Below are 22,430 nucleotides of genomic sequence, written 5' to 3'. Positions count from 1 at the left end.
AGCTATCCAAGGGTACGAAGTAGCTTTGGACCCGGGCAGCAGAGGCTGGGAACCGCCGGGAACAGGGTCAGATAGGTGGTTCTGGGATTGGGGGGGGCACAGTGGCAGGGGCATCATGTTCCTGGAACACCGAGCAGACGACGGGAAGAAAGTGACCATCGAAGAGAGCCATTCTGCTCAGGCCTCACACAGAGACCAGAAAGGAACGAGAAACGCTGAGAGAAGGTGATCTTCGCTGCATGTGACAAAGAACTCGGCTGAGCTGGGTTTGCGGTCTGTTCCCTGCGAGCAGCACTTGCTCTGATAACATGGCTATTTAGCAGAGGAGGTTTCTAAGTGAAGAGGATGGGGAACAGCAGACTGCTCCTCACTGCTGCTAGTAACGGGGTGCGGGTGGGGTGGAGAAGAGAGAAGCAGGTCCCCAGAACTGTTCAACAAAAAGGACTCGGACAATGCCCGGCTTTCCCATCCTGTACGTGAAGAAGCATTTGGAAGGAAGGGAACACTGAAAAGGTAGTGAACTCCTCATCCAGCAAGATCAGTGTGCTGCGAGCTCTGGACTCACCCCCTGGGTCCAGGGGGCAAAGCAGGGCTCACCCGCAGGAACTAGGGGGAACTGGACAGGACAGCGGAAGGGAGGCTGCATGACATCGTGGGCCCTACAGAACCGGACCAGAGAGCTACAGGCTATTGCTATACATGCTTCTCAAGATGAAGGAAGAGGACCTGGAAGGTAAGTCAGAGAGGAGCAGGGCTACCTTTCCAGACCCGAGAAGTCAGTCGCTAAGCCAGCCATCACATTCGGAGTGCCTGGCTACATTATCAAATTGATTCTGAACCAGGAGAGGAAAAGACAAAACTGTTATAAACAAGAACAAATCAAGTGAGGAAATAGAATCTGCTTGGAGTGAGGCTTGCTGTCTGGGTTAACTTTGTCAGCGGGGACACAAGAGTCATCAGGGATGAGAGTGTCAATGAGCTATTATCTGCTCATGTGTGTGTGTGTGTGTGTGTGTGTGTGTGTGTGTGCGCGCGCGCACGTCTTGTTTATGGTAACTGAGGTGGGAAAACCTGCCTACTATGGGTGACACCATCCCTTAGCAGGTAATTTTGAACTGTATGAGAAAGCGAGTGTATTCACTGGTGTGAATACATTATTTTACCGCTCTCTGCTCTGAGCTGTGGATGTGATATGATTCACGGTTTCAAGTTACAAGTGCCTAGTATCCCCAATGATGGGCCGTAACCTGGACTTGTGAGCTAAATAAACACTTTCTCCATGAAGTCACTTTTGTCGGGGTGTTTTTATCATAGCGACAGGGAAAGAAGCCAAGACACTCGTTAAGCCGAGTGTTCAGGGAACTGTCTCGTGTTTGCAGACTTCAGCAAGGCCACAGGCACGTCTATACAATGACTGAGATGTAAACTGTGTGCAGAAAATAAGCAGACAGACAGACAGACGCTTTTACTGACCGACCCTCTAACCATCTGAGAACGAGATCGAGGTGCTGGTCCATGTTCAGAGCTCTGACTCAGGTGAACGTGGCATTGGAAGACGTGATGGTGGGGAAATCTCAGAGAGCCTGGCTAACAGCAGTGTGCACAAGGACTACCAGATACACTGTCTGCTCTGTGGACACAAATCAGAGTGAACTCTGGCCTCTGAGCTTGCTTTGGAGACAGTAACATATGGAGACAGTGTCCCTTTTGCTGATCCAGGATGGAATGAGGCGGGGACGGTGGGAAGACCAGATTGAGGAGGGCGGACTTTCCAGGTTGAGGGAGGGGTGGGATCCTGGAACAGAAATGGAGCTCCACAGTACGGGGCAGCCCCAGGCCATGCAGCGTGGCTAGGAGACGCTGGAAGGCACCCAGTCACAGCTGTGGTCACGCTCATTACTCACTGAGTCTTCTACAGAGGCCTCAGCCTCTCCAAGGCTCCTTCATCCCACCCTATTCTGCTTTAGTTACTGTTGTAGGAGCTGCCCACGCTGGCCACACGTCTGCCGAGCCATTGAGCAGTCTTAGGTCATGGCTGCGTGGCATCCTGGAACCTCAGAGTAGGCACTGTGAAGGCCAAGCTTCTGAGGGGTGAAGATGTGACTGATATGTACATGTATGTGAAGCCCATGTCCTATTCAAGCATCCAGGTGGGCACGCACAGGTGCCTTGTATTGTCGGTGCATAGGTGTGTACACGCTGGGTATCCCCAAGCCTGCACATGTGATGCTGGGTAGCAGATGTGGCTGGGCTCTCATGGCACTGGCATGAGGCCCATGGAAATCCCACAGTCACCTCACTAAACATACTAATGCTGCTGGGCTGGAGCAGGAGGATGAGGAGGGACACGCGGGCTTATTTCTTGGCTTTGTTGCACTTTTCCAGTGGGCCACAGGGCCTATCACATAATCCCTAAGAACAGGTGGGAGCTCTCCTAAGGCTAGGGCGGACAGGTGGTTCACCTGCTTCGGGCGGGTTCTGCATCTGAGTTACAGACCTCCAACCCTGTACAGGTGACATCACCTGGAGTGCCTGCTTTAATCCGATGAATTAAATGTTATGGGTGACAGAGTAACAGATATCTGGAACATGCGGTATGCCTGGAGCTGCTAGGCATGTGGCATACTCACATGCGTCCACACACGAGTGTGTACATCCACATGTGTGCATGTCAGTGTAACATATGTACACACATGCATGCACATGTACACACTTCTCTGGAAAGCACAGAAGAATGAAATCCTTTGTTGGTGCAGATGTTATTAAGAAAGGCCAAAGAATGCCCAAGTTCACAGTTTGCCTGTTAAATTCTACCTGAAAATGTCAGAATATCCCACGGCCAAACTACTCTCCTACCGATTACTCTTTAACCTCACCAAGCTCCCTGTCCGACGTAACAGACGCCCGCGGGCACCAAGGACCCCAGAGGCTCAGTAGTAGCAATTCCGAGGTCACTCGTCCCAATTCACAACCCCCCACGGTCGGTGCCCAGGGTCCACACTCACCCTGCATCTTTTCCAACTTGCCCATGTACAGGTTAAAGAGAGAGTAGATGCGTTCTGTCTCACGGTCCCCGTCGATGTCCAGCTGGATGTTTGCTGGGAGCCCGCTGTCCAAACACAGCAAGTACAGAACGGTTAATGCATTTCCTTAAACACTTGCTTTGTGTGTGTGTGTGTGTGTGTGTGTGTGTGTGTGTGTGTGTGTGTGTGTGTGTGAGAGAGAGAGAGAGAGAGAGAGAGAGAGAGAGAGAGAGAGAGAGAGGGAGGGGGGGGAGAGGGAAGGAGGGAGGGAGAGGGAGAGGGAGAGGTGAAACTCAGACATGGCAGCAATATGAGAAAGGACTATGTGAGAAAAGGTCTTCTTGGGCACATAGGGTAGGAACGACCCAGAAGAACCCTACACATGAGTCCTGAGTCCTCACAGCCTTGAAGGCTGAGGGGCTCTGGCTTCTGTCCCAGGGTAAAGATGGAGGAAACCCTTGATCTCCTCCCAGGAGGGTTTTGGGGATATGGGCCCCACACACACCACACACCACACACACACACACACACACACACACACACACACACACACACACACACGCACCACACACACACACACACACACACACACACACACACACACACACACACACACACCCCTGAGAGCCTGACAAGGGACCCTCCTGAGCCTCAGGCCCTACACTAATGAAGCTGGGCACAATGACTCCAAGGCTCTGGGAGGGTTCAATAACAGCCTGAAGGGCGAGTGACCCTGAACAGTCCTCCATTTCAGGACTTGTCACATGAGGCTGTCATTGCTTCTTTTACGTGGACAAGGCATGTAAGGGGCACTACCAATCTTCCCCGCACTAGGCTGCCTCCAGGACCGGCACAGTTGACATAGCCTTGACAACTGCAGGAAGCCTAGCTCACCACAGGGCCAGGAAGGCAAAGACCTGCCTCAGTTTCCAAGAAGGGGTTGGGTTGCAGGCAGTGATTCAAGTAGAGAAACCAGGGCCAAGCATCTGTGAGCTGAGGATGTGCTCAAGGATGCACAAGCCATTCGTGTTCCTTGTCGAAGAGACAGAGCGCCCTGCCCTGGGTCCTCTGCTGAAGACTTTCCACACAAGCCTACTCCTGAAGACATCTCTGCCCCAGGCAGGAGACAAAGAGGAATCTTGAAGGCTTGCAGCTCCCACCAGCCTATGCAGAACCTTTCAGAGGACCACACCAAGGGCTCCCTCAGGAACAGCTCTGTGTGTGTGGTTCCTGATTCATTGCATCGTAGTCACACTTCCGTATCTCAGCTGACTCGCCTTACATAGCGCAGAGGCCGACGGCTGAGCCTGGCTGGACAGGGCTGCGGAGCCGTGGACCTACCCGGTGCAGGGAGTACAGCCCACGGCCGTATCCGAGGAGGCCTTGCAGCAAAGCCAGTGGCCGTTCAGGTAGGCGGACGGGTGGTACACGGTGAGGCGCTTCTGGTTACACTGACTCACTTTGGTGAGGATGTCGATCCAGTCCTTGGCCTCCACACAGTTGTTGGCCTGGATGTACAGGGCACGCTCTGGCTGGATAACCTGGAACATCTGAGCACGGAGGGTGGGATCAGGGGCCGTTTGCTTAGCTTCTCGTAGGTTCTACCACTGAGCCGGGTAGAGGAGGAGGTGGGGTGGTGAGTGCCCGGGTGTCAGGGAGCCCAGGCTTGGATATGCAGGGTCCTGGGGGAGGGGACATGGCCAACAGCGGGGAGGTGGACAAGGAGGAGGAAGGACACCCCGTTGGGTTGGAACTGGGCCATCGCTCACGTTTTTCATTCGGAAGGACTCCTCCTCGAGCCTCTCCACAGCCAGGATGTTCTCGATGGGGATGCTGCAAAGGGGTTGATCACCTGCAACAGAGAGGGGTTAGAAGTTGTGCTCAGTTGCACAGCGTGCCCCGCCCCTCGCCGGCGTGAGGCTCCCCATGGCCCAGCGACTGCAAGGCCGCAGGAGAGGGAGGGCTCTTGGCTGTCTTTTCCTAAAGGCTGGAAAAAAATAGGAAGAGCCATGGATGTGGGGCTGGGGTAGGCGTGGGATTCTCAGAGCACAGTGCCTGCCTACCCCAAGGCAGGACCTTGGCCCCATTCTCACGCTGGAGATCAAGTGTCTCAGTCAGGTCCACAGGAGTGTGGCCCACACCATCTCCAGCACTAGGGCACACTAGCCAGTTTAGATCCTAGGGCACGGCAGGACTGCTCAGCTCTGTCCCTACGACTGGAACCCAGAACTGATGAGGCACAAGGAGACCTGGCTAAGGACATCTTCCCTAAGGAAAGCCTGTGGCTGCCACACCCGAGGCCCCTCTTCTCTTTGCTGAATCAATGCTCTGGGGCTGCGTATCCTACAGAGGAACAGGAGCCAGAAAGACATATAAAGGGGTACCAGGGGCAGCAATGTTACTGACAGCTGAGGAAACAGAAGTGGGGGTGAAGGGTCTGCTGTACCACAGTCAGCTCTGTACCCTCTGGTTCTATGGGGAGCAGATTCCTGAGAACACGGTCATCTTCACGGAGGCTCACAGGGCCCGAGGCTGAGGCTCGTCTTAGGTCTCACCTGCTCCCTGGGTTCCTGTGGCAGTCAGCCTGTTAACCGGGGGGAGCCCCTCTGCCTTGCTGGGCCCCAAGTGAAGGAGTGGAGAAACTTGTTACCTTTGCTCTTCTGGTAGGTGAACTCGTGGTTCGTCAGGCGAAACCACCTCTTCTTGAAATTCTTCATTCCAAATCGCTTCCTTCCTTGGGCCCGCTTAATCATGAACCTGGCACAGAGGGCACATGGCGCCCAGTGAATGTTCTCAAGCCAGGGCCCGAGCTACCTCCAGACACATAACCATAATAATTCTGCACTCTCATAAGCCATGGGCAAGCAGGGGTCCTGAAACCCTGCCCTTTTATGACCTTGAGCTAAGGCTGAAGTTGAAGGGCACATGCTCTTGGTTTTTTGTTGTTGTTTTGTTTTAACATTTATGCTTCTTTCTAGTACTTTCCTAGAAAACACAATTCTCTTTGACCTGTAAACACACGGAATGTGTGTAAAACGAATGTGCACAGCATCACTTGTAATGCTGGACTTTCCTGTATAGAGGAGCACACATTGCACAGCACTATATGGCTCTATGGAGAAGTATCTGGGGGGGGGGTCCTTGAAAAGGGATTCATAACTCTTCTTGCTTGATTTTTGACCCGAGTATCACATGCATAAGTGACTTTTTCTAACTGCCACCAATGTTCCTCACAGGTGCGGGGAGAGGCAGCAGTCAATGCCGGAGGCTACAGTAAGGGTCACTGGCCTCACATAAGCTGGGCTGACTTCACCCAGCAAATACACTTAAATGCACAAAGTCGACCTCACGTCCTGTGTACCGGCAGGTGATGGGCTGAGGAATGTTTCGGCAGAAGCGGAAATGCACCTAATCATGGTGTGGGCCTTTGTGAACACAGTTACTTTCACAAGTGGATGGAGATGATAAGACGGGGTGGGAAGTGACAGGCCCCTCTCCAGGGTGACATGGCAGCTATGCACACAGAGCTGTGTGTGGTTGGAGGACACGACCCGGAAGAGGAAGAGGCGGTGCTTCAGTGTGGGGTCAAGGCCCCAAACCCCGGCACGAGAAAGCGAGTGAAATTCTCGCAGTGTGTTGGCAGAGCTGGAGAGGCTGCACCCTTCCCTGCAATGGCTGGTTACCCTGAGAGCTTGTTACCATCGATACAAGGCTTGCAAGGCCTGGACACACTGGGCCAAGTTAAGGATTCTGAGACTAAGCCTGTTGCTTTAGAGGTTGTGAATTAAATGTATATCCCATGGTGTCGTGTGTGTATTGTTGAACACGTGGTTAAGATAGAAGGTGATTTGAAGAAAAACAACAGATACAGTTAGGGCAGCCTGATGGTGACCTGTGGATGGCCCAAGCTTGAACCAAAGGGCCATGGGCCTAGCTGAACATAGTCTCAACTAGGAACTGGGAACTGGGATGCAGAGCAGGGCTCATGGGAACTAGGCATGCCTGTCAAAGTTCATGCAAACAAGAGCAGGATGCATTCCCAGAGCCCCTTGGGCAGGAGGGATGGGGACAGAGAAGGAGGCCAACACCACCACAGTCTCGACCACCAAGACCCAATTCCTTACCCTTCTTTAAGCAGGATGGGCTCCTCTATGCTCTTGGGGTCCCTTCTCCCCGAGGATGAGATCAAATCCAGGAACTGAAGTGGAAGGAAATCAGACTGTCAGAAGGGAAGCACGTGGACAGAGTCTGCTCTGCCAGAAGCCTAGCTGGATGCCGAGACCTCTGAATTCGGGGGAGAGGTTTGGGGACGTGAGTCCTAAGACAGGTGTCTGCTCTCGTCTCCAGGAGATGAGTCCATCCCGCCAGGGCTTGTCCATCTGTCGTGACCTTGCCAGGGCTCTCATCAGGAGCCGGGTGCATGGTAGGGAGTCTACCTGAGCGTCGTAGGCCTAAGTCAGGTTCTAGTGGTGCATCCTGAGGTATGTGGGAGGGGGGCGTAGCCCATCCAGAGCCCCACTAGGTGTGCCTGGCTGAGGTCACTCTTCTCCCTGGCCCCCAGTGTGATGATATATTGTGTACCCCAATATAGCATGTACCCTAATAAACTTATCTGGGGATCAGAGGACAGAGCCAGCCACTAGATTAGACACAGAGGCCAGACAGTGGTGGCACACACCTTTAATCCTATCACTCAGGAGGGAGAGATCCGTCTGGATCTCTGTGAGTTCAAGGCCACACTGGGAACAGAGCCAGGTGTGGTGGCACACACCTTTAATCCCAGCACTTGAGATCTCATGTTTTTGCTTGGGAAGCACATACATCTTTAATCCCAGGAAGTGACATTACTGGGTGGAGAATGATATATATATATACCAGGAGACAGGAACTAAGCAGCAGTTCAACTGAGACCCTTAGGGGTGAGGACTCAGAGGCTTTCGGTCTGAGAATTCATGGAAACAGGATCGGCTGAGGAGCTGGCTAGGTGAGGTTGGCTGTGGTTTGTTCTGTTTCTGTGATCTTTCAGCCTTCACCCCAATATCTGGTTCTGAGTTTTCTATTTATAAGACCTTTTAAGATTTCATGTTTCACCCCAGCTTCGGTCCCTACTTCCCTTTCACTGTTGAGGACTTTATGGTTTCTAAGAGAGACGCTGTGCAGACTGCTTCTGAACGGTAGACGAACAGCAAAGCCGAGGGTCCTGAAGTGTCTGTTTCTACACATGCGTCAGGCCAGGGCTCAGACAGCACACACGGGTGTTAAAACACAGTCAATGTAAGACCCACGTGGACCACTGTTGGTCAACTCAACACAAACCTAGACGTATCCGGGAAGAGCGACCCTCAACTGAGAAACTGCCTCCATCAGAGTTACCTGGTTAATGACTGATGTGGGAGGGCCCAGCCCACAGTAGGCTATGCCAGGCCTGGGCAGGAGGTCTTGGGTGGTATAAGAAAGCAAGCTGACTCCACAATTGATGGCTTCTGGCAGGGGTGCAGGAGGGCAGGGACTCCTTTCTGTTTAAGGCGCAGGCCACTGAGAGTTTGACCACACTCCAGTGAGTATATAGATAACACAAATTGGACTTGTTTGTTTCCTTTTTTGTTGGGGGGACGTCACAAGGGCGGGAGGAGGGGGCATGGAAAGACTAGGGAGTGAGTGTGATCAGGGTGGAAGATATGAAATTCCCAAAGAATCAATAAAAATATTATGTTGGAAACAGGACAAAAAGCAAGGTGAGCGAGCTATAAAAAAACAAGCCAGTCAATGGCACTCCCCTGCGACGTCTGCTTCAGCTCCTGCCTCCAGGTTCCTGCTTGAGTTCTGATGTCCCTCAGTGACAGACTGTGATGTAGAAGTGTACGCCAGATAGACCCTTTCCTCCCCAAGTTGGTCGTGGTTAATGTTTTATCAGAGCAGCAGAAAGTAACTTAACAGAAAGCCTTTGGCACAGAAAACAGAGGGCGAGTCTCCACACTAGACTCTGAGGGGAGCCAAAGGAGGTGAATTTTAGGGCAGGCAGGCCAGCCTCTGGTTAAGGGGTGTGGTGGGTCCTGGCAATGGCCATGGAGAGGGTGTGGGGGAACTGTGCCTTGGAGGATGCGACACTTACATTTTTTACAGCATCTGCGTACTTCTGCTCATTGAAGAATTCATAGAATGTCGCCATGTATGACTCCTTAAAGCTGGCCTGAAAGGAAACAGGTCATCTGCTGACAGCCACCGGCACCAATGCCCATGGGCCAGATCGGAAAGCTGCAGCCCACAGCGACAAGCCTAGGGCACCACAGGTGAGGTGATTCCCGGCCACACAGGTGAACGGTAAGCGTGCAGCCCACCTAGAGGTTTCTGCATGAAGCTGGGATTCTGAAGCAGCAGCCATAAAGGTTGGTGGGAGTCTGTGTCAAAGTCCCTGGCTCAAAGCACATCTTCACTCCTATCAACACCTGGGAACCCGGATTAAGGGCTACAAACTGGCTACAGATGTGTTCACAGCAGCCTGGGGCTAGCAGCATGGATCAAAGTGAAGGTAGGTCTGTAGGAACAGGAGTCCAGGGCAGGCCAGAGACCTCAGCACCAACCCCCAGTCCAGGGCAAGTGATGGCGAAGGGGGAAATCCAGACTTGTAACCAAAGAGGTAAGAAGGGCTCAGCCTCTGCTGTCCAGGATGTAGAGGCTACATGTGGATGAACAGTAGTGCAGACGGTCCCTAGGTTTGCCCCTATAGCGCCAACAGCCAAGGTCAAGAACACATGTCTGGCCCACTGTGGCTTGGGGTCCTGGGGCAAAGCTGAGGAGGCTCAGCTCTCTTGTCCCCTTGAAGAGTCAGATGGGGCTGATTTGCTCCCCAGTGTGGCCACTGAACCTCCCCCTCCATGACGGGTAAGGGCAGAGGCAGCAGGGAGTGCTGGAATGCGTACTTTGGGAGCTGGGGGATGGAGACACTGGCTTTGATTCTATTCGATATCCTAATAGCTCTGATGAACACATCCTCCCCATATGCAAAACATTTCATTTATAGCTTCTGAAGAAGAAAAAAAGAACAATAACCCAGTGTTCAGAATCAGATAAAAACGAGCGTAGACTTACAGACTTGGACTTGGACAAGCTGCCGAGAGTCTGAATTGTCTTTGAGATAAGTGTCAGGGTTCTAGAAGTCTGTGGATCCTGAGAGGACAGGACAAGAGAAATTTTATTAGTTGTGTAGAAGAGTAACTGTCAATCCCAGAATAAGGTAATAAGACAAATGATGCTGTCTCAACCTTCCTAACACTGCGACCCTTTAATACAGTTCCTCATGTTGTGGTGATCCCAACCATAAAATTATTTTCATTGCTACTTCACAACTGTCATTTTGTTATTGTTATGAATCATAATGTAAATATCTGTGTTCTCTGATGGTCTTAGGTGGAAAGGTCAGTTGACCCCCAAATGGGTCATGACCCACAGGTTGAGAACTACTAGTCTAAACACCTACCATAGAATGGGAGTAGATACATCGGTAAAGATTCAGGAAGATCTGCATTGCCTGGGGCTGGACCTTGCCGCACCCCAGGGGCCCATTTCATCAAGTCACCAGGTTCCTGGCATTGACAGCTGAGAAGAGCCACATGCTGAGGGCCCTCTGCCTTATATGCCAAGGACCCTCTCAAAACTAAAGCAATCCAGCAGGTCACTGCAGCGCTAACCGGGGTTCCACAACCCTGGCCAGGGACATGCGCAGCTTAGACATGGCTTGGAGGGTGGAGAAGCCCTTAGCAGGGGGCGACTCTCCTGCACCTTGCCTCTACCAGGCATACATATGTCACCCCAGTAGAAGGCTATGTCCACCCAGACAGGACTTGGCCACAGCATGTGCACATGAGTAGATGAAGTAATACATGCGTACCTTAGGTGGTGGGAAGAACACTAGTAGAGACTAGCAGGTAAGACCCTGGTCAGACCATGAATTATTATTTAAAACAGTATTAACTAGGGGTTGAAGAGATCGTTCAGTTGGTGAACTGCTTGTTATCCAAGCATGAGTCTGATCCTTAGCACCCACATGAAAAGTGGAACATGTAATCCAAGCACTGAAGATGTGGAGACAGACAGATCCCTGGAGCTCACTGGCCAGTCAGTCTAGCCTAAATGGCAAGCTCTAGGTCCCAGTGTGCTGTGGATTAGGCTCATGGTTAATAATAAAGCTGATTGGCTGATAGCAGGGCAGAAAGAGATTGGACAAGACAACCTGGCACAGGGAGGATGCTGGGAGAGAAGGGTGGAGTCAGGGCAGTCACCGCAGATGCCAGCCAGCCACCGAGCAAGCAGGATGTGTATAAAATGAGGTAACAGGCCATGGGCCATATGGCAGAATGTAGATAAATAGAAATGGGTTAACTTAAATGTAAGAGCTAGTTAGTAATAAGCCTGAGCTATCGGCCGAGCATTTAAGTAATATAAGTCTCTGAGTGGTTATTTGGGAACTGGTGTGTGGGATAGGAAATGTCTGTTTACACCAATAGAGACCCTTTTTCAAAAAACAAGATGGCTGGTGCATAACGAAAGGTATCTGAGTTTGGCCTGTGCACCACCCACTCCAACACATACCTAGACATACACAAATACAAAATAAGATAAAATAGTATTGATTCTCCCATTAGAGCGAAGAAAGCTGCTCAATCCACCCTCCTTTCCACTTGCAGAGGCCTGGCTGGTGAAGCTGGAAACCTTGCTATTTAAGGAGGACTGGCTGGTTGAGGCGGACTGCCTAGTTGAGAAGGACTGGCTGTCTGGCTTCCAGGACAACTCACTCACCGTGTGGTGGGGTGTCAGCTGGAAGAGGTTTGGGGACAGGATGGCAGGAGCAAAGAACCTCAGGAAGATGAAGCTGCTCACGGCCGTGTACCTCACGTCCAGGTCATCTGTGAGCAGACAGGGGACATTTTAGTCTGGGACAGAAGCAATGGCCTATGGGTTCTGATCTTGCTCGGCAATTCTCAAGGGCCACACCGATGAGCCAGACTTGGCTTAAGACGCTTTTTCTGTCTCTCTCTGTTTATGTATTTCTTCTGCATCTTCCATTCTTTTTCTTCAGTCTATATATCTATACGTTTCTCTCGCTCCTCTGTCTCAATAGTACTGTCATATTTCTACAGATTTCTTCCTGTCTCTGTCTGTCTGTCTGTCTGTCTCCCTAGCTGTTTCTCTCATTATGTCACACAAGAGGACACAGTCTGGCAGCTGAGGGTCACAGATGTAATGTCATTTCACCAGGGCCCCCCCAAGGACTCATGGGGTGATCTACTCCCATGTGGGCTGAGATGGTAAACTTTATTTTGTTGTTGGAAACTCCCTCCCTGTCCCTCCGAGGCCTGCAGTCCCAGAGCTCTGGGAATGGAGCGGCCTGGGGTCTACGGGACACAATACAGATTCATGTTTCCCAGAGGTTGGTCCCAGGAGCAAGGTGTTCTGGCCCGAGATGCAGCTCCAGCCTGTGTGGAATAGTCATGGGAGCTCACATGCTTGTGGAATGATCTGCTTGGAGTGGTAGGTGCGGGACCTGGAGAGGTGTGGGTGGGGCCTGGAAAGGTGTGGGTGGGGCCTGGAGAGGTGTGGGTGGAGCCTGGAGAGGTGTGGGTGGGGCCTGGAGAGGTGTGGGTGGGGCCTGGAGGTGTGTGGGCGGGGCCTGGAGAGGTGTGGGTGGGGCCGGAGTTGGGGCAAAAGAGGTCAATAGTACTGGGGTCTGAGGTAGGAGGAGGTAGTGGGCAGCCTGAGAGGTTTGGTCTAGTCTGCATGGGACAGGTGCTGGGCTCAAGGGCTACAGGGTCCAGACGTCATAGAAGGGGGCCTGCCATGAGGGTATGATGTTCTGGGGGGGGGGTGAAGCATGCAGCTTAGGGAGGACTGTGGGGAGGGCATCTCTGCTTCTCCAGGAGCCAGTGGGACTAAGGAATAGGTCTACAGAAGTGGGTCACCGGGAAACCTTGGGGGTCTCGGTGAGGGAAAGGCCCCTAAGGGACTGGTCTTCTTGGCAATACAGTAATTCAGAATTCATGACCCCCACGAAGAAAACATTTGAAGGTAGTTCTGGTAGGACATGCTCACACTATGGGGCTGGTGTTCCTTCCCAGACACTGGGGGATTGTGAGCCAAGATGTCTGCGTCCTCATCCTCCAGTTCAGGCCCTTGGTGGCTCACCTTGGAAGCGCTTGGCAGCCGCCTCCCGCAGGGAAAAGAAGATGTCACACATGACGGTGGGACAGCTCACTCCGGACTTGGTGATGACCGTGAAGATGCGGTCCACGTACTGCCGCAGGCTCTCCTGTAGGAGTCGGGAAGTTAGACCCAGAGTCTCCCTGAGGCCAAGACAGCACCAGACACATGCCCAGGGACAGGAGAGCCGGACCTCATGATGTTTACAAACACTCGCTGCAAAGATCCGTATTGAGTGGCTACAGTAATCGGTCCCCTGGGGTCCTCTTGCTCCACACCACAGAACAGACTGAACTTCACTAGGATCCAAGGACTTGCACTTCTGTTTGCAAGTGTGAACCTAACGAAGTCTAGTCTGTCTGAAGGCATAAGAAGACCCTAACATGCAGGGGCCCCTCGAGCAGCCTGACGCACTTCATGTGGAGAGGTTTGTTTGTCCTGAGTTGGGAACCGGTGGAGTTCATGGGGTCAGGTTGTGGGCTCACAAGGTCAGGTCTGGGCCCTCAGGAGACAGTGGGAGCTGATGGAGCCTCCAAGAGGCAGGTGTGTGGAGCGGTGTAGACTGAGGCGAGTGTGTGGAGCAGTGTAGACCGAGGCACATGAGCGGAGCAGTGGTAGACAGGAGGTTAATAGACATCCGATGCTGATAGGTCATGTGGGCTCAATACTGTACTCAGGGTCAAGAGCCAGACACGTGGTTTGGGGCCCAGCCATCCCCACCATGCCTGAGATCCTCAATCAGGGTCTACAGGAGGCTGGCGTTGGGAAGTGTCCCAGAACAAAGCCGGTACCCACCATGCCTGAGATCCTCAATCAGGGTCTACAGGAGGCTGGCTTTGGGAAGTGTCCCAGAACAAAGCCGGTTCCTACCATGCCTGAGATCCTCAATCAGGGTCTACAGGAGGCTGGCGTTGGGAAGTGTCCCAGAACAAAGCCGGTTCCCACCATGCCTGAGATCCTCAATCAGGGTCTACAGGAGGCTGGCTTTGGGAAGTGTCCCAGAACAAAGCCGGTTCCCACCATGCCTGAGATCCTCAATCAGGGTCTACAGGAGGCTGGCTTTGGGAAGTGTCCCAGAACAAAGCCGGTTCCTACCATGTTGCTCTCAAGGTTCTCGCCGTCTTTCAACTTCACGGGGTCAATTTCGCAGGACTTGTGGCTCTGGCAAATCTGGAAGAGGGTTGAGACGATGCTGCACGCGGTGGGAAGACAGAGCAGAGAGGCTTCCCGTGGAAGCTGGCCCTCCTGGAGGCGGCGCCCACAATGGACGGACGCGGGACAGCTACCGGCATGGAGGAGCATCCCAAGGCCTGGGCTGTACTGCAGCTGCCTTGAGGACCAGCCTTGGCCCCACGCTGTTGTTGTTTCTTTTTGCTCTCTTTTGGGGGGAGGGGCCGCCACCCAGCTCCCAAATAAATCACTCACAGAGGCTTATTCTTAATTACAAATGTTCGGCCTTAGTTTGGCTTGTTGCTATTCAGCTTTTCTTAAATTGCCCCCTGTATCTTTTGCCTCTGGGCTTTTCCTTTTCTCTTCCTGTAGACCCTTCTTTCTTACTCCATTGCTGGTTGTGTAGCTGGGTGGTTGGCCCCTGGGTCCCCCTCCTTCTCTGGCTACTTCTTTCTCTGCCTCCCAGATTTCTCCTTTTATTTATCCTCTCTGCCTGCCTCGCTGTTGGCCATTCAGCTCTTTATTAGACCATCAGGTGTTTTAGACAGGCACAGTAACACAGCTTCACAGAGTTAAACCAATGCAACATAAACAAAAGTAACACACCTTAAAATAATATTCTACAACACCACATAGCCCCAATGAATCCCACAGAGTCCCATGAGGCCTTATGAGACTCCACACAGTAGATAGTAGCCTCTACACAGGCTGCTGGGAGGAACCCATAAACAAGGAAGCCATGCCGTGGGCATTTCCCCAAGACTGAATTGCTTGATTTACTCATGAAGAGATGCCTCAAAACTTCAAGCACATTTGTCCTCTCAAATGTTCCCATGATTCTGCTCATAGATAAACCAGTATTCTAGATTAAATTTTCACACACTGTAGAGAACCCGATTTCACAACCCGTCTTATCAGCAAGACATCCACTAAGAGTCATGGTAGGGGTGGAGTTAGGGGCAGGGGTAGTTTGGATACAAAAGGCAGCTGAACCATATGCTGGGACAGTCCAGGCCTCAGACAGTACAGGTCACAGTTGAGGCCTTAGGAACTGAGGGACCCACAGCATGTGGGAAGGAGTGGCTGAGGAAAATGAGGTTTCTCATGCATGTCCTGTCTTTAACAGTGACCCATTACCTATCTACCCATCTATCTATCCATCATCTATCTATCTACCTATCTATCTATCTATCTATCTATCTATCTATCTATCTATCTATCTATCTACCTACCTACCTACCTACCTACCTACCTATCTATCATCTGTCTATCAATACATCCATCACCTATCTATCTACCCATCATCTATCTGTCTGTCTGTCTGTCTATCTATCTACCCATCATCTATCTGTCTATCTATCTATCAATCATCCACCCATCTATCTATCATCTATCTGTCTGTCTGTCTGTCTATCTACCCTATCCATCCATCCTAAAGCAAAGAGGATTCTGGAATATACATGAAATGTCCTTTATAAAAGCTAATAAAATAAGGTCCCTGTGGGTTGGAGGGTAGTCCTATCTCTCGTAGAAGCCCTGGTCACCATGCCAAAGTGGCCAGGGCCATCTCACCTCCTCAATGGTGGGCTTCAGGGTCACATGGAGGTAGTGCATGCCCGCCAGCTTCATCGTCTCATCTATGCACTTAGATGTCAGTGAGTTTCCTCGGAAGATGGTATTGGGGTCCCTGGAAAACAGCATTGGGATGATGTCTGCCTTGAGGCACTAAGACAGCAAAGCCTCCTCTGAGAGCCTGGTCACCAGGTGGGGACATAAATGCTGCCAGGCCTGTTTCCAGACATCTCATGAGGAACTCAATGCCTGGGGCCCCGGGGGAAATACCCCTATCTCAACAAGTTCTGAACTATTGGTGTGCAGGGCTGGATGGACCCTGCCTCACCCTTCTATGAAGGGTGCTTTTGCAAAATCTTGGGCTTTTTGCACCAAAGCCTCAGTCCGCGCACAAAGCCGGGCATCAACCGGCTGCTGATGACCATGGCACCTTCGCTCTGGTTCATTCTTCATCAAGAGCATCTTGAGACAAGGCTTGCAGTTCCAGGAGGGAGCAGATCCTACCTTTTGACTCAGTAATGGGGCTCAACAGGGAAATCTGGCACTCATCAGGGTGGACAGAGCTAGTCCTTCAAGCCTTGGGGCCCAGGCCACCCCCTCTTTGGAGCTCACCAAGGTGGACAGAGCTAGTCCTTCAAGCCCTAGGGCACAGTCCACCCCTCCCCCACCCTCTCTGGGCCTTCTCGGAAATGGTGATTTTCTGAAAGGACCAATAAGGAAATTTGTTTAAGGCGGTCAGAAACCTGCTTGGCTCCTGAAGACCCCCCGACACCCTGACTCCCCACCAATGCTGTGTATAGATATGGGTTAGGATGGCTACTTTTGGTGTCTAACCACTGGGTACTTAGGGGCCCCGCTTCCCATCCAGGGTTAGGTTTGGAGAGCAGCAAAGTCACGTGGAATGTAAAGGGATGGTAGCGGATCTCTGTACGGGGTTGGGGTACGGGGGAAAACAGCACGAGGTGGGAAGGGGGGCTGGGCGTGCAGGGGACGACGGGCAGCCGCCGGGGACACTTACTGAGTCCTTTTCACCTCCGCGCTGGCAATGGCACTGATGAAGGGCACCACCCTGCCGTAGTGCAGCAGGAGCCGTACCAGGGGGATGGCTGCCTCTTGCTTATCTCTGCACACTTCACCCAGGATGTGCGCCGCCGAGGCTGAGACAGGCTGGGGGGGGGGGAGTGTGAGCAGTGAGCACATGAGGTGGCACCCACCCCCTGCAGCTTGTGCCCCGTCCACAGGTCGGTACCTGATGACTCCAGACCTTCACCCTACGGTCATGTGCATGACAGCACAAAGAGGCCACCGTGCAGAGAGCCAGCCACTCCGTCTGTGGCTTCCTTCCCATCTACTTAAAGATCCCTCTTTGCAGGGAAACCCACACCTTATGGAAACCCGTGTTAAAATCTCCAGTGTGACCTCGCTGGCTATACTCTACGAGTGTGGCCTAGGCACCCTCCCACCAAACCCCAAATCCAGCAGCGCTGGGGCTGGAAAAGAGAGAAGCCCGAGTAGGTCAGGCTCCGGAAGCTATAACCGGAGAGAGTTAAGTGTTATTTGCACAGCAAAATCGGTACAAGTGTCTCCAAGTATTGGAAACAGGGTAGCGGAGGCTCAATGGGATGCTTTGGATGGGCAGAGCCTGATGGGTGGGTACACAGGGCAGGTTTGTGGGGCTGGATGTGGGCCTCCACCAGTAAACATGGCTGACACACACCTCCACGTCCGCAGACTTCAGTAACAGGTCACGCAGAGGGCTGTAGTACTCAGAGGAGAAGACGTGGTCTTCCGTATAAACTACGTTCAACCTCAGCGACCCCAAGTCATCTGGCTTCAGGCTCTTCCCGCCATTGTCCCGGGGCTGGAGGAAGTACCTAAGAAGGAGGGACATAGAGCGGCGGGTAAGGGCAGGGTCCTCCCAGAGGCATTCCCAGGGCAGCCTAGTGCCCTGCCCCTGGAGAGTCGGGGCTGCCACAGATGGGTCTCAGGCAGAAAGACAAGGCTCCAGGGCTGTTCTCAGGGCTCTGACACCTGGATGTTTCCGGTAGCAGAGCCACAGACTCACAGGCAAAGGGGAGGCTAAAGCTGGGTGGATGAGGAGAGGAGAGGAAAGAGAGATGAGCTGCTGGGAGAAGATAAAGACAGGAGGCCAGGGGCCTTCGTAGTCAGCATCTGTGTGAGGACAGGTCCCCGTGCTCAGACAAGATGGAGACCAGTTTAACACAAGTGTGTGGTTTTCGTAAGAGCAAGTTGGGTTGTACTGGTGGCCGGTGGTCACTGAAGTGTTTTCTGAGGACCTTTCTCTCTCTGTTGGCCCACACTGGCCATCCTTTGCCACACAAATATTCCTGGCCAGGCAGCTTGTCATCTGCTGGGGTGGAGCCCTGTGCCCCAGAACCTGGCCATGGAACTAGCAGGGGACCTACATGAGCACCACCTCTGTAGAATTGGAAGTCAACTGGGCAAAGGGAGAGAGCAGGCAGTGGTAGGTGGGGGTAAAGGTCAGCACAGTGCAGTGCCCTGCACAGTTGGAAGCTATTTTATATTCCCAGCCTTGTACCTTGAAATGCAGACCTACCAGGCTTCGTAAGAGCTAGCATGTCGCAGCACTCTGAGAGGGATCCTCAGCTCCCCAAGAAACTCGTCCCCAAACTTCAGGTTGCTGGCATTCCAGAGGTCAACTCTGAAAGAGATGACCAAGTGTCATTCAGGTCTCACCAAGCAGCCCCACCTAGTGGGCAGGGGATGGAGGATGCCTGCTTCCCAGCGGGGCAGGGAATAAAGGCCTCCAGTTCTCAGGGTGGGTGAAGATTTTACCAAGAGCGGGTAAACCAGGCTGCATTGTGGAGCAGAGATTTTGATTCTCTGTGTAACAGACAAGCGGTGGGCAGACAGGGTATCTGTGTCTGGGAGTCAGTGGGGATCCCCAGCTCAGTCTGGTGGAGGGAACTACGGGGTGTCACTACCCATGGCAGAGCCAAATAGCTGCTCCATTCTTGGCTATGACTGGGTCCCTTCGCCTAGGAGTAACCCAAGGGCCCTAAGCAGGTGTTAGAGATGTGCTAAGGCCCCGAGGGCCTTGGCTCTGCCCCGGATGTACCATGCTTTGATCTTTGAGCCAATCACATCAAGCAATAGAGGCGTCATCAGGCTGAGCAGCTGCCCAGAAGACAAAATAGCCAGCCAGCCGGGGCAGATGCTCCACCATGGCTACACCTCGGAGGGGCATTGGACACTGGGCAACCCTGCTCCTAAAACTTAGGAGTCCTGCCTCTGTCTCCACCAAGCACTAGACTGTGGGGTGTGAACCAGGATCAAGGGGTACTGTGTATCCACTGGAGGGGCCGCAGTTGGGTCCCAAGGAGCCAGCCACACAGTACAACACAGTCTGCAGCCACGGCAGTGTCCGGTGCTTCTTGGGAGGATGGGCCACTCAATGATGCCCTTTCCCTAAGAGAACGCTCCTTGTTCCCTCAGACTAAGAATCTGCACCAGAATAAGAGTGGGTTGGGAGCATGGTTCCTGACAGCATTAAACACTCAGCAGAGTTAAGGGCCACAGAGCTGAAAGGCTCACACTGGCTCCCCCAGGCCTTGACTATCAGGCCTTGCTATGGAAGAGGATGTTTCAGAAGACTTGGCTGATCTTTCTGTCATCTTTGCCCGTCCTACAGAGCACACCTGTCTGACCGAGAGGGAGGACGCTTCACTGAGAACATGTCTGTGGGAACCAGGAGAGCTGCTGGTGTCTCTCATCCCAGTGTTGGAGGCTCCTGCTGGCAAGCTTGGCCACTGGATGACCAGCATGTTCCCCAAACAACTTAGATGGATTTAGGAATCCACAGGGGGAGGATGTGGTACATGCTAACCTTTACAGAAGACTTGGTTTCTATAGTAACAGAGCAGGCAGACCCATACAGGAGCCACACAGTACCCAGAAACCATCAGTAACATCAAAGGAGATGGCCTCTACAGGGGTTGTCAGAGCTCAGAAAACAGTCTGGAGGAAGAGACCTGTCGGGTGCCAGCAGGCTTTCCCACGGGGCAGTACCAGTGAGAAAGTAGCCCTCGTGGCTTCTAAAACTGACCCTAGACCTTTGAGGGTAGCAAGTAATGAGACCCCCAAACAGCTGTGGCTGAGACGTGCCAGAGCTACCTCAATAGTTTGGGGGCTGGGACCCGTGGAAGTGATACATCTCCTAACTTTTGCTATCAACCTCTGTGAGCGACTCACCGAATTTCAAGTTTGTCTACGTCCTCCTCCTCAAAGTCAAAGTGTGACTTTTTGCTGTAGCTGCAGGGTCTGGTCACCTGGAGTCAGAAGGGGGTAAATAATGTCAGACACATCTGCCAGGCGGCTTTGCACCCCACAACCCAAGGAAGGGCCATGCAAGATGTGTGTGTGCGTGCGTGCGTGCGTGCGTGCGTGCGTGTGTGTGTGTGTGTGTGTGTGTGTGTGTGACAGAGAGAGAGAGAGACTGCCTGCAGACCATCTTGACAAAGTGAGGAAGAAGGAAGGACCTGTGACCCACAGTTCCAGTGTGTTAGTAAAGGGTTCAGGAGGGACACACAGGCCTGGGAGAAGTCTGAACTGAGGGAATGATCTACCATTCTTTTCTCCTGATGGCTTAGAATGACTGTAACATAACAGGTAGGGGAGGGCTCATGATGTATGTATCTTGGTGGAATGCTTGTCCACCATGCACAAGGCTCAATCCCTAGCACCATATTAACATAGCCTTGTGACTCATGCCTATAACCCCAGCACTCAGGAGGTGGAGGCAGGAGGATCAGAAGTTCAAGGTCATCCTCAGCTATATAGTGAGTTCAAAGCCAGCCTGAGACACTCAAGACCCTATCTGAAAATAATCAGGTGCAGGAACTGGAATTCAGGCTCGGGGTAATGACCAAGGAGCTGGCTCTGCTTTGACCACAGTAGTGCACGATGCTGCCTCACTCTGGGCCCTTCGCAAGGATCAGAAAGAGGCTTTCTGCTCCAAGCCCTGATCTAGAACTTGACGCTCATGCTCCTTAACTGGACAGTGCTTTAGTTTACTGGATAGTGAGGCAATGGTGAACACCCAGGCCTCACTGCCTCCCTCCTGAGCACCACACCCGTCAACTGCTTCTCCCAGAAACACATCCACCAGGCGCCGTCATCTTCCTACACCACCCTGTCCTGATGCCCCTTGGTCCCTACTGCCTCCATCTTCCCACTCAAGATGGCGGTACAGCCCACAGTGAGTCTCAGGGAAGCATGCCCCAGGCAGGCTCCAGGCTTCCCATCACTCTTCTCCCCAGCAAGGAGGATCTAAGCTAAGTCTAGGAAGAAAATGATGTGGAAGCTACCTTCTACTAAAGCCATGTCTATGAGAGGCTACACAGTCAGCCAGGGAGTTCACCTTCTTTCCGAGCTCCCCCCCACCCCCAAGTCTGTCCCCAGCTTAAGTCAAACAGTGATAAAGAACCCCGGTAAGTCTTGTAAGCTGGGTGTGGCTGCTGAGTCACCGGACTGAAAGACTGACAGCCGCGGTACCTCAAGTCTGGGACCGGGAGGAGCAGGGACCCCACCTGTCTTTGGAAGTCTGACAGGTGCCACACAATGTGATTCTCAAGCTTCTCTGGGACACTGGGTTAACCCAATGGGCTGGAGCTCATGTCTTTAGCAAGTAAATAAGACACGCACAGCCCAGAGACGCAGGGTAGAAACAGTAGGAATGAGCTTGTCACCAGGGTGGATATGGTGTCGGAAGAGTCCATCTTCACTCGCACCATATTGTAACAGCCTGGTGGAGCCGCTGGAGGCGCCCAGACAAGGACGGACATCGCTGGCTTTGATTTTCAATTCCTGCTCAACTTTCACATGTTGTGACCACAAGTTCATGCCTCCCGGGACAGCCCGCTGGGGCCCCAGTGCCGTGCCCCGCTCTGTGACACCTCCACCTGCCTGTACGGCAAGGATTTCCTAGCCAGCACAGAGCACTGCTACTCCCCACCACTCCCCCCTGCACCCCCCCAGGCCGCAGACCTGACTTCAGGCCTCTTCCTCCCTGCCTCTACCCTGCCTAGGGTTGGCTCTGAAGACTTGTCCATTGCTCTGACTAACTTGATTCCATCCACAGCACCCTGGTCCATGAAGATTTACAGAGCCCCCTGGCCCCAGCCCTGACAGTACCAGTCTCAGGTTGGGAGCCCTGCTCAAGCTCTGGAAAATTCCACACTTGAGAAGCCCTGCCCTCCTCAGCACCACGGCGAGTCTCTGTGCCACCAGAGCCGGGTGGCTTTTATTTTTTAATGTATTGACTGGGTTTGTGTGTCTGTCTCATACAATGTGTGCACCTGCATGTGTGCAGGCCAAACGCTGACATAGGAATTCTTTCCTCAGTCGCTCCCCACCCTTTATTTTTTGAGGCAGGGTCTTTTTTTTTCACTGAACCAAAGCTCACTGATCTGGCCAGGCTGGCTGGCCAGT

General features: G+C 52.7%; 1 protein-coding gene across 2 annotated transcripts in view; it reads right to left on the bottom strand.

The window, feature by feature from the left end:
* Rasa3 (RAS p21 protein activator 3) overlaps window positions 1-22,430 on the bottom strand; it is a 110,710-nt gene that overhangs the window by 4,468 nt on the left and 83,812 nt on the right. For both annotated transcript variants that reach the window (XM_006981280.4, XM_042262965.2), the window contains exons 8-22: window positions 20,193-20,269; window positions 18,538-18,642; window positions 17,677-17,833; window positions 16,978-17,126; window positions 15,960-16,074; window positions 14,313-14,387; window positions 13,203-13,326; window positions 11,820-11,926; window positions 10,113-10,190; window positions 9,136-9,213; window positions 7,148-7,221; window positions 5,674-5,780; window positions 4,793-4,875; window positions 4,365-4,573; window positions 3,006-3,109 (exon numbers count right to left, since the gene is read on the bottom strand). In XM_006981280.4, coding sequence (XP_006981342.1) covers window positions 3,006-3,109; window positions 4,365-4,573; window positions 4,793-4,875; window positions 5,674-5,780; window positions 7,148-7,221; window positions 9,136-9,213; window positions 10,113-10,190; window positions 11,820-11,926; window positions 13,203-13,326; window positions 14,313-14,387; window positions 15,960-16,074; window positions 16,978-17,126; window positions 17,677-17,833; window positions 18,538-18,642; window positions 20,193-20,269 — 1,642 coding nt within the window. The remainder of the gene's footprint in view (window positions 1-3,005; window positions 3,110-4,364; window positions 4,574-4,792; window positions 4,876-5,673; window positions 5,781-7,147; window positions 7,222-9,135; window positions 9,214-10,112; window positions 10,191-11,819; window positions 11,927-13,202; window positions 13,327-14,312; window positions 14,388-15,959; window positions 16,075-16,977; window positions 17,127-17,676; window positions 17,834-18,537; window positions 18,643-20,192; window positions 20,270-22,430) is intronic.

This window comes from Peromyscus maniculatus, chromosome 17 (assembly GCF_049852395.1).
Source record: "Peromyscus maniculatus bairdii isolate BWxNUB_F1_BW_parent chromosome 17, HU_Pman_BW_mat_3.1, whole genome shotgun sequence".
Lineage (NCBI taxonomy): Eukaryota > Metazoa > Chordata > Mammalia > Rodentia > Cricetidae > Peromyscus > Peromyscus maniculatus.
Note: the sequence above shows the minus strand (reverse complement) of the source record. Positions and strands in the feature narration are given on the sequence as shown.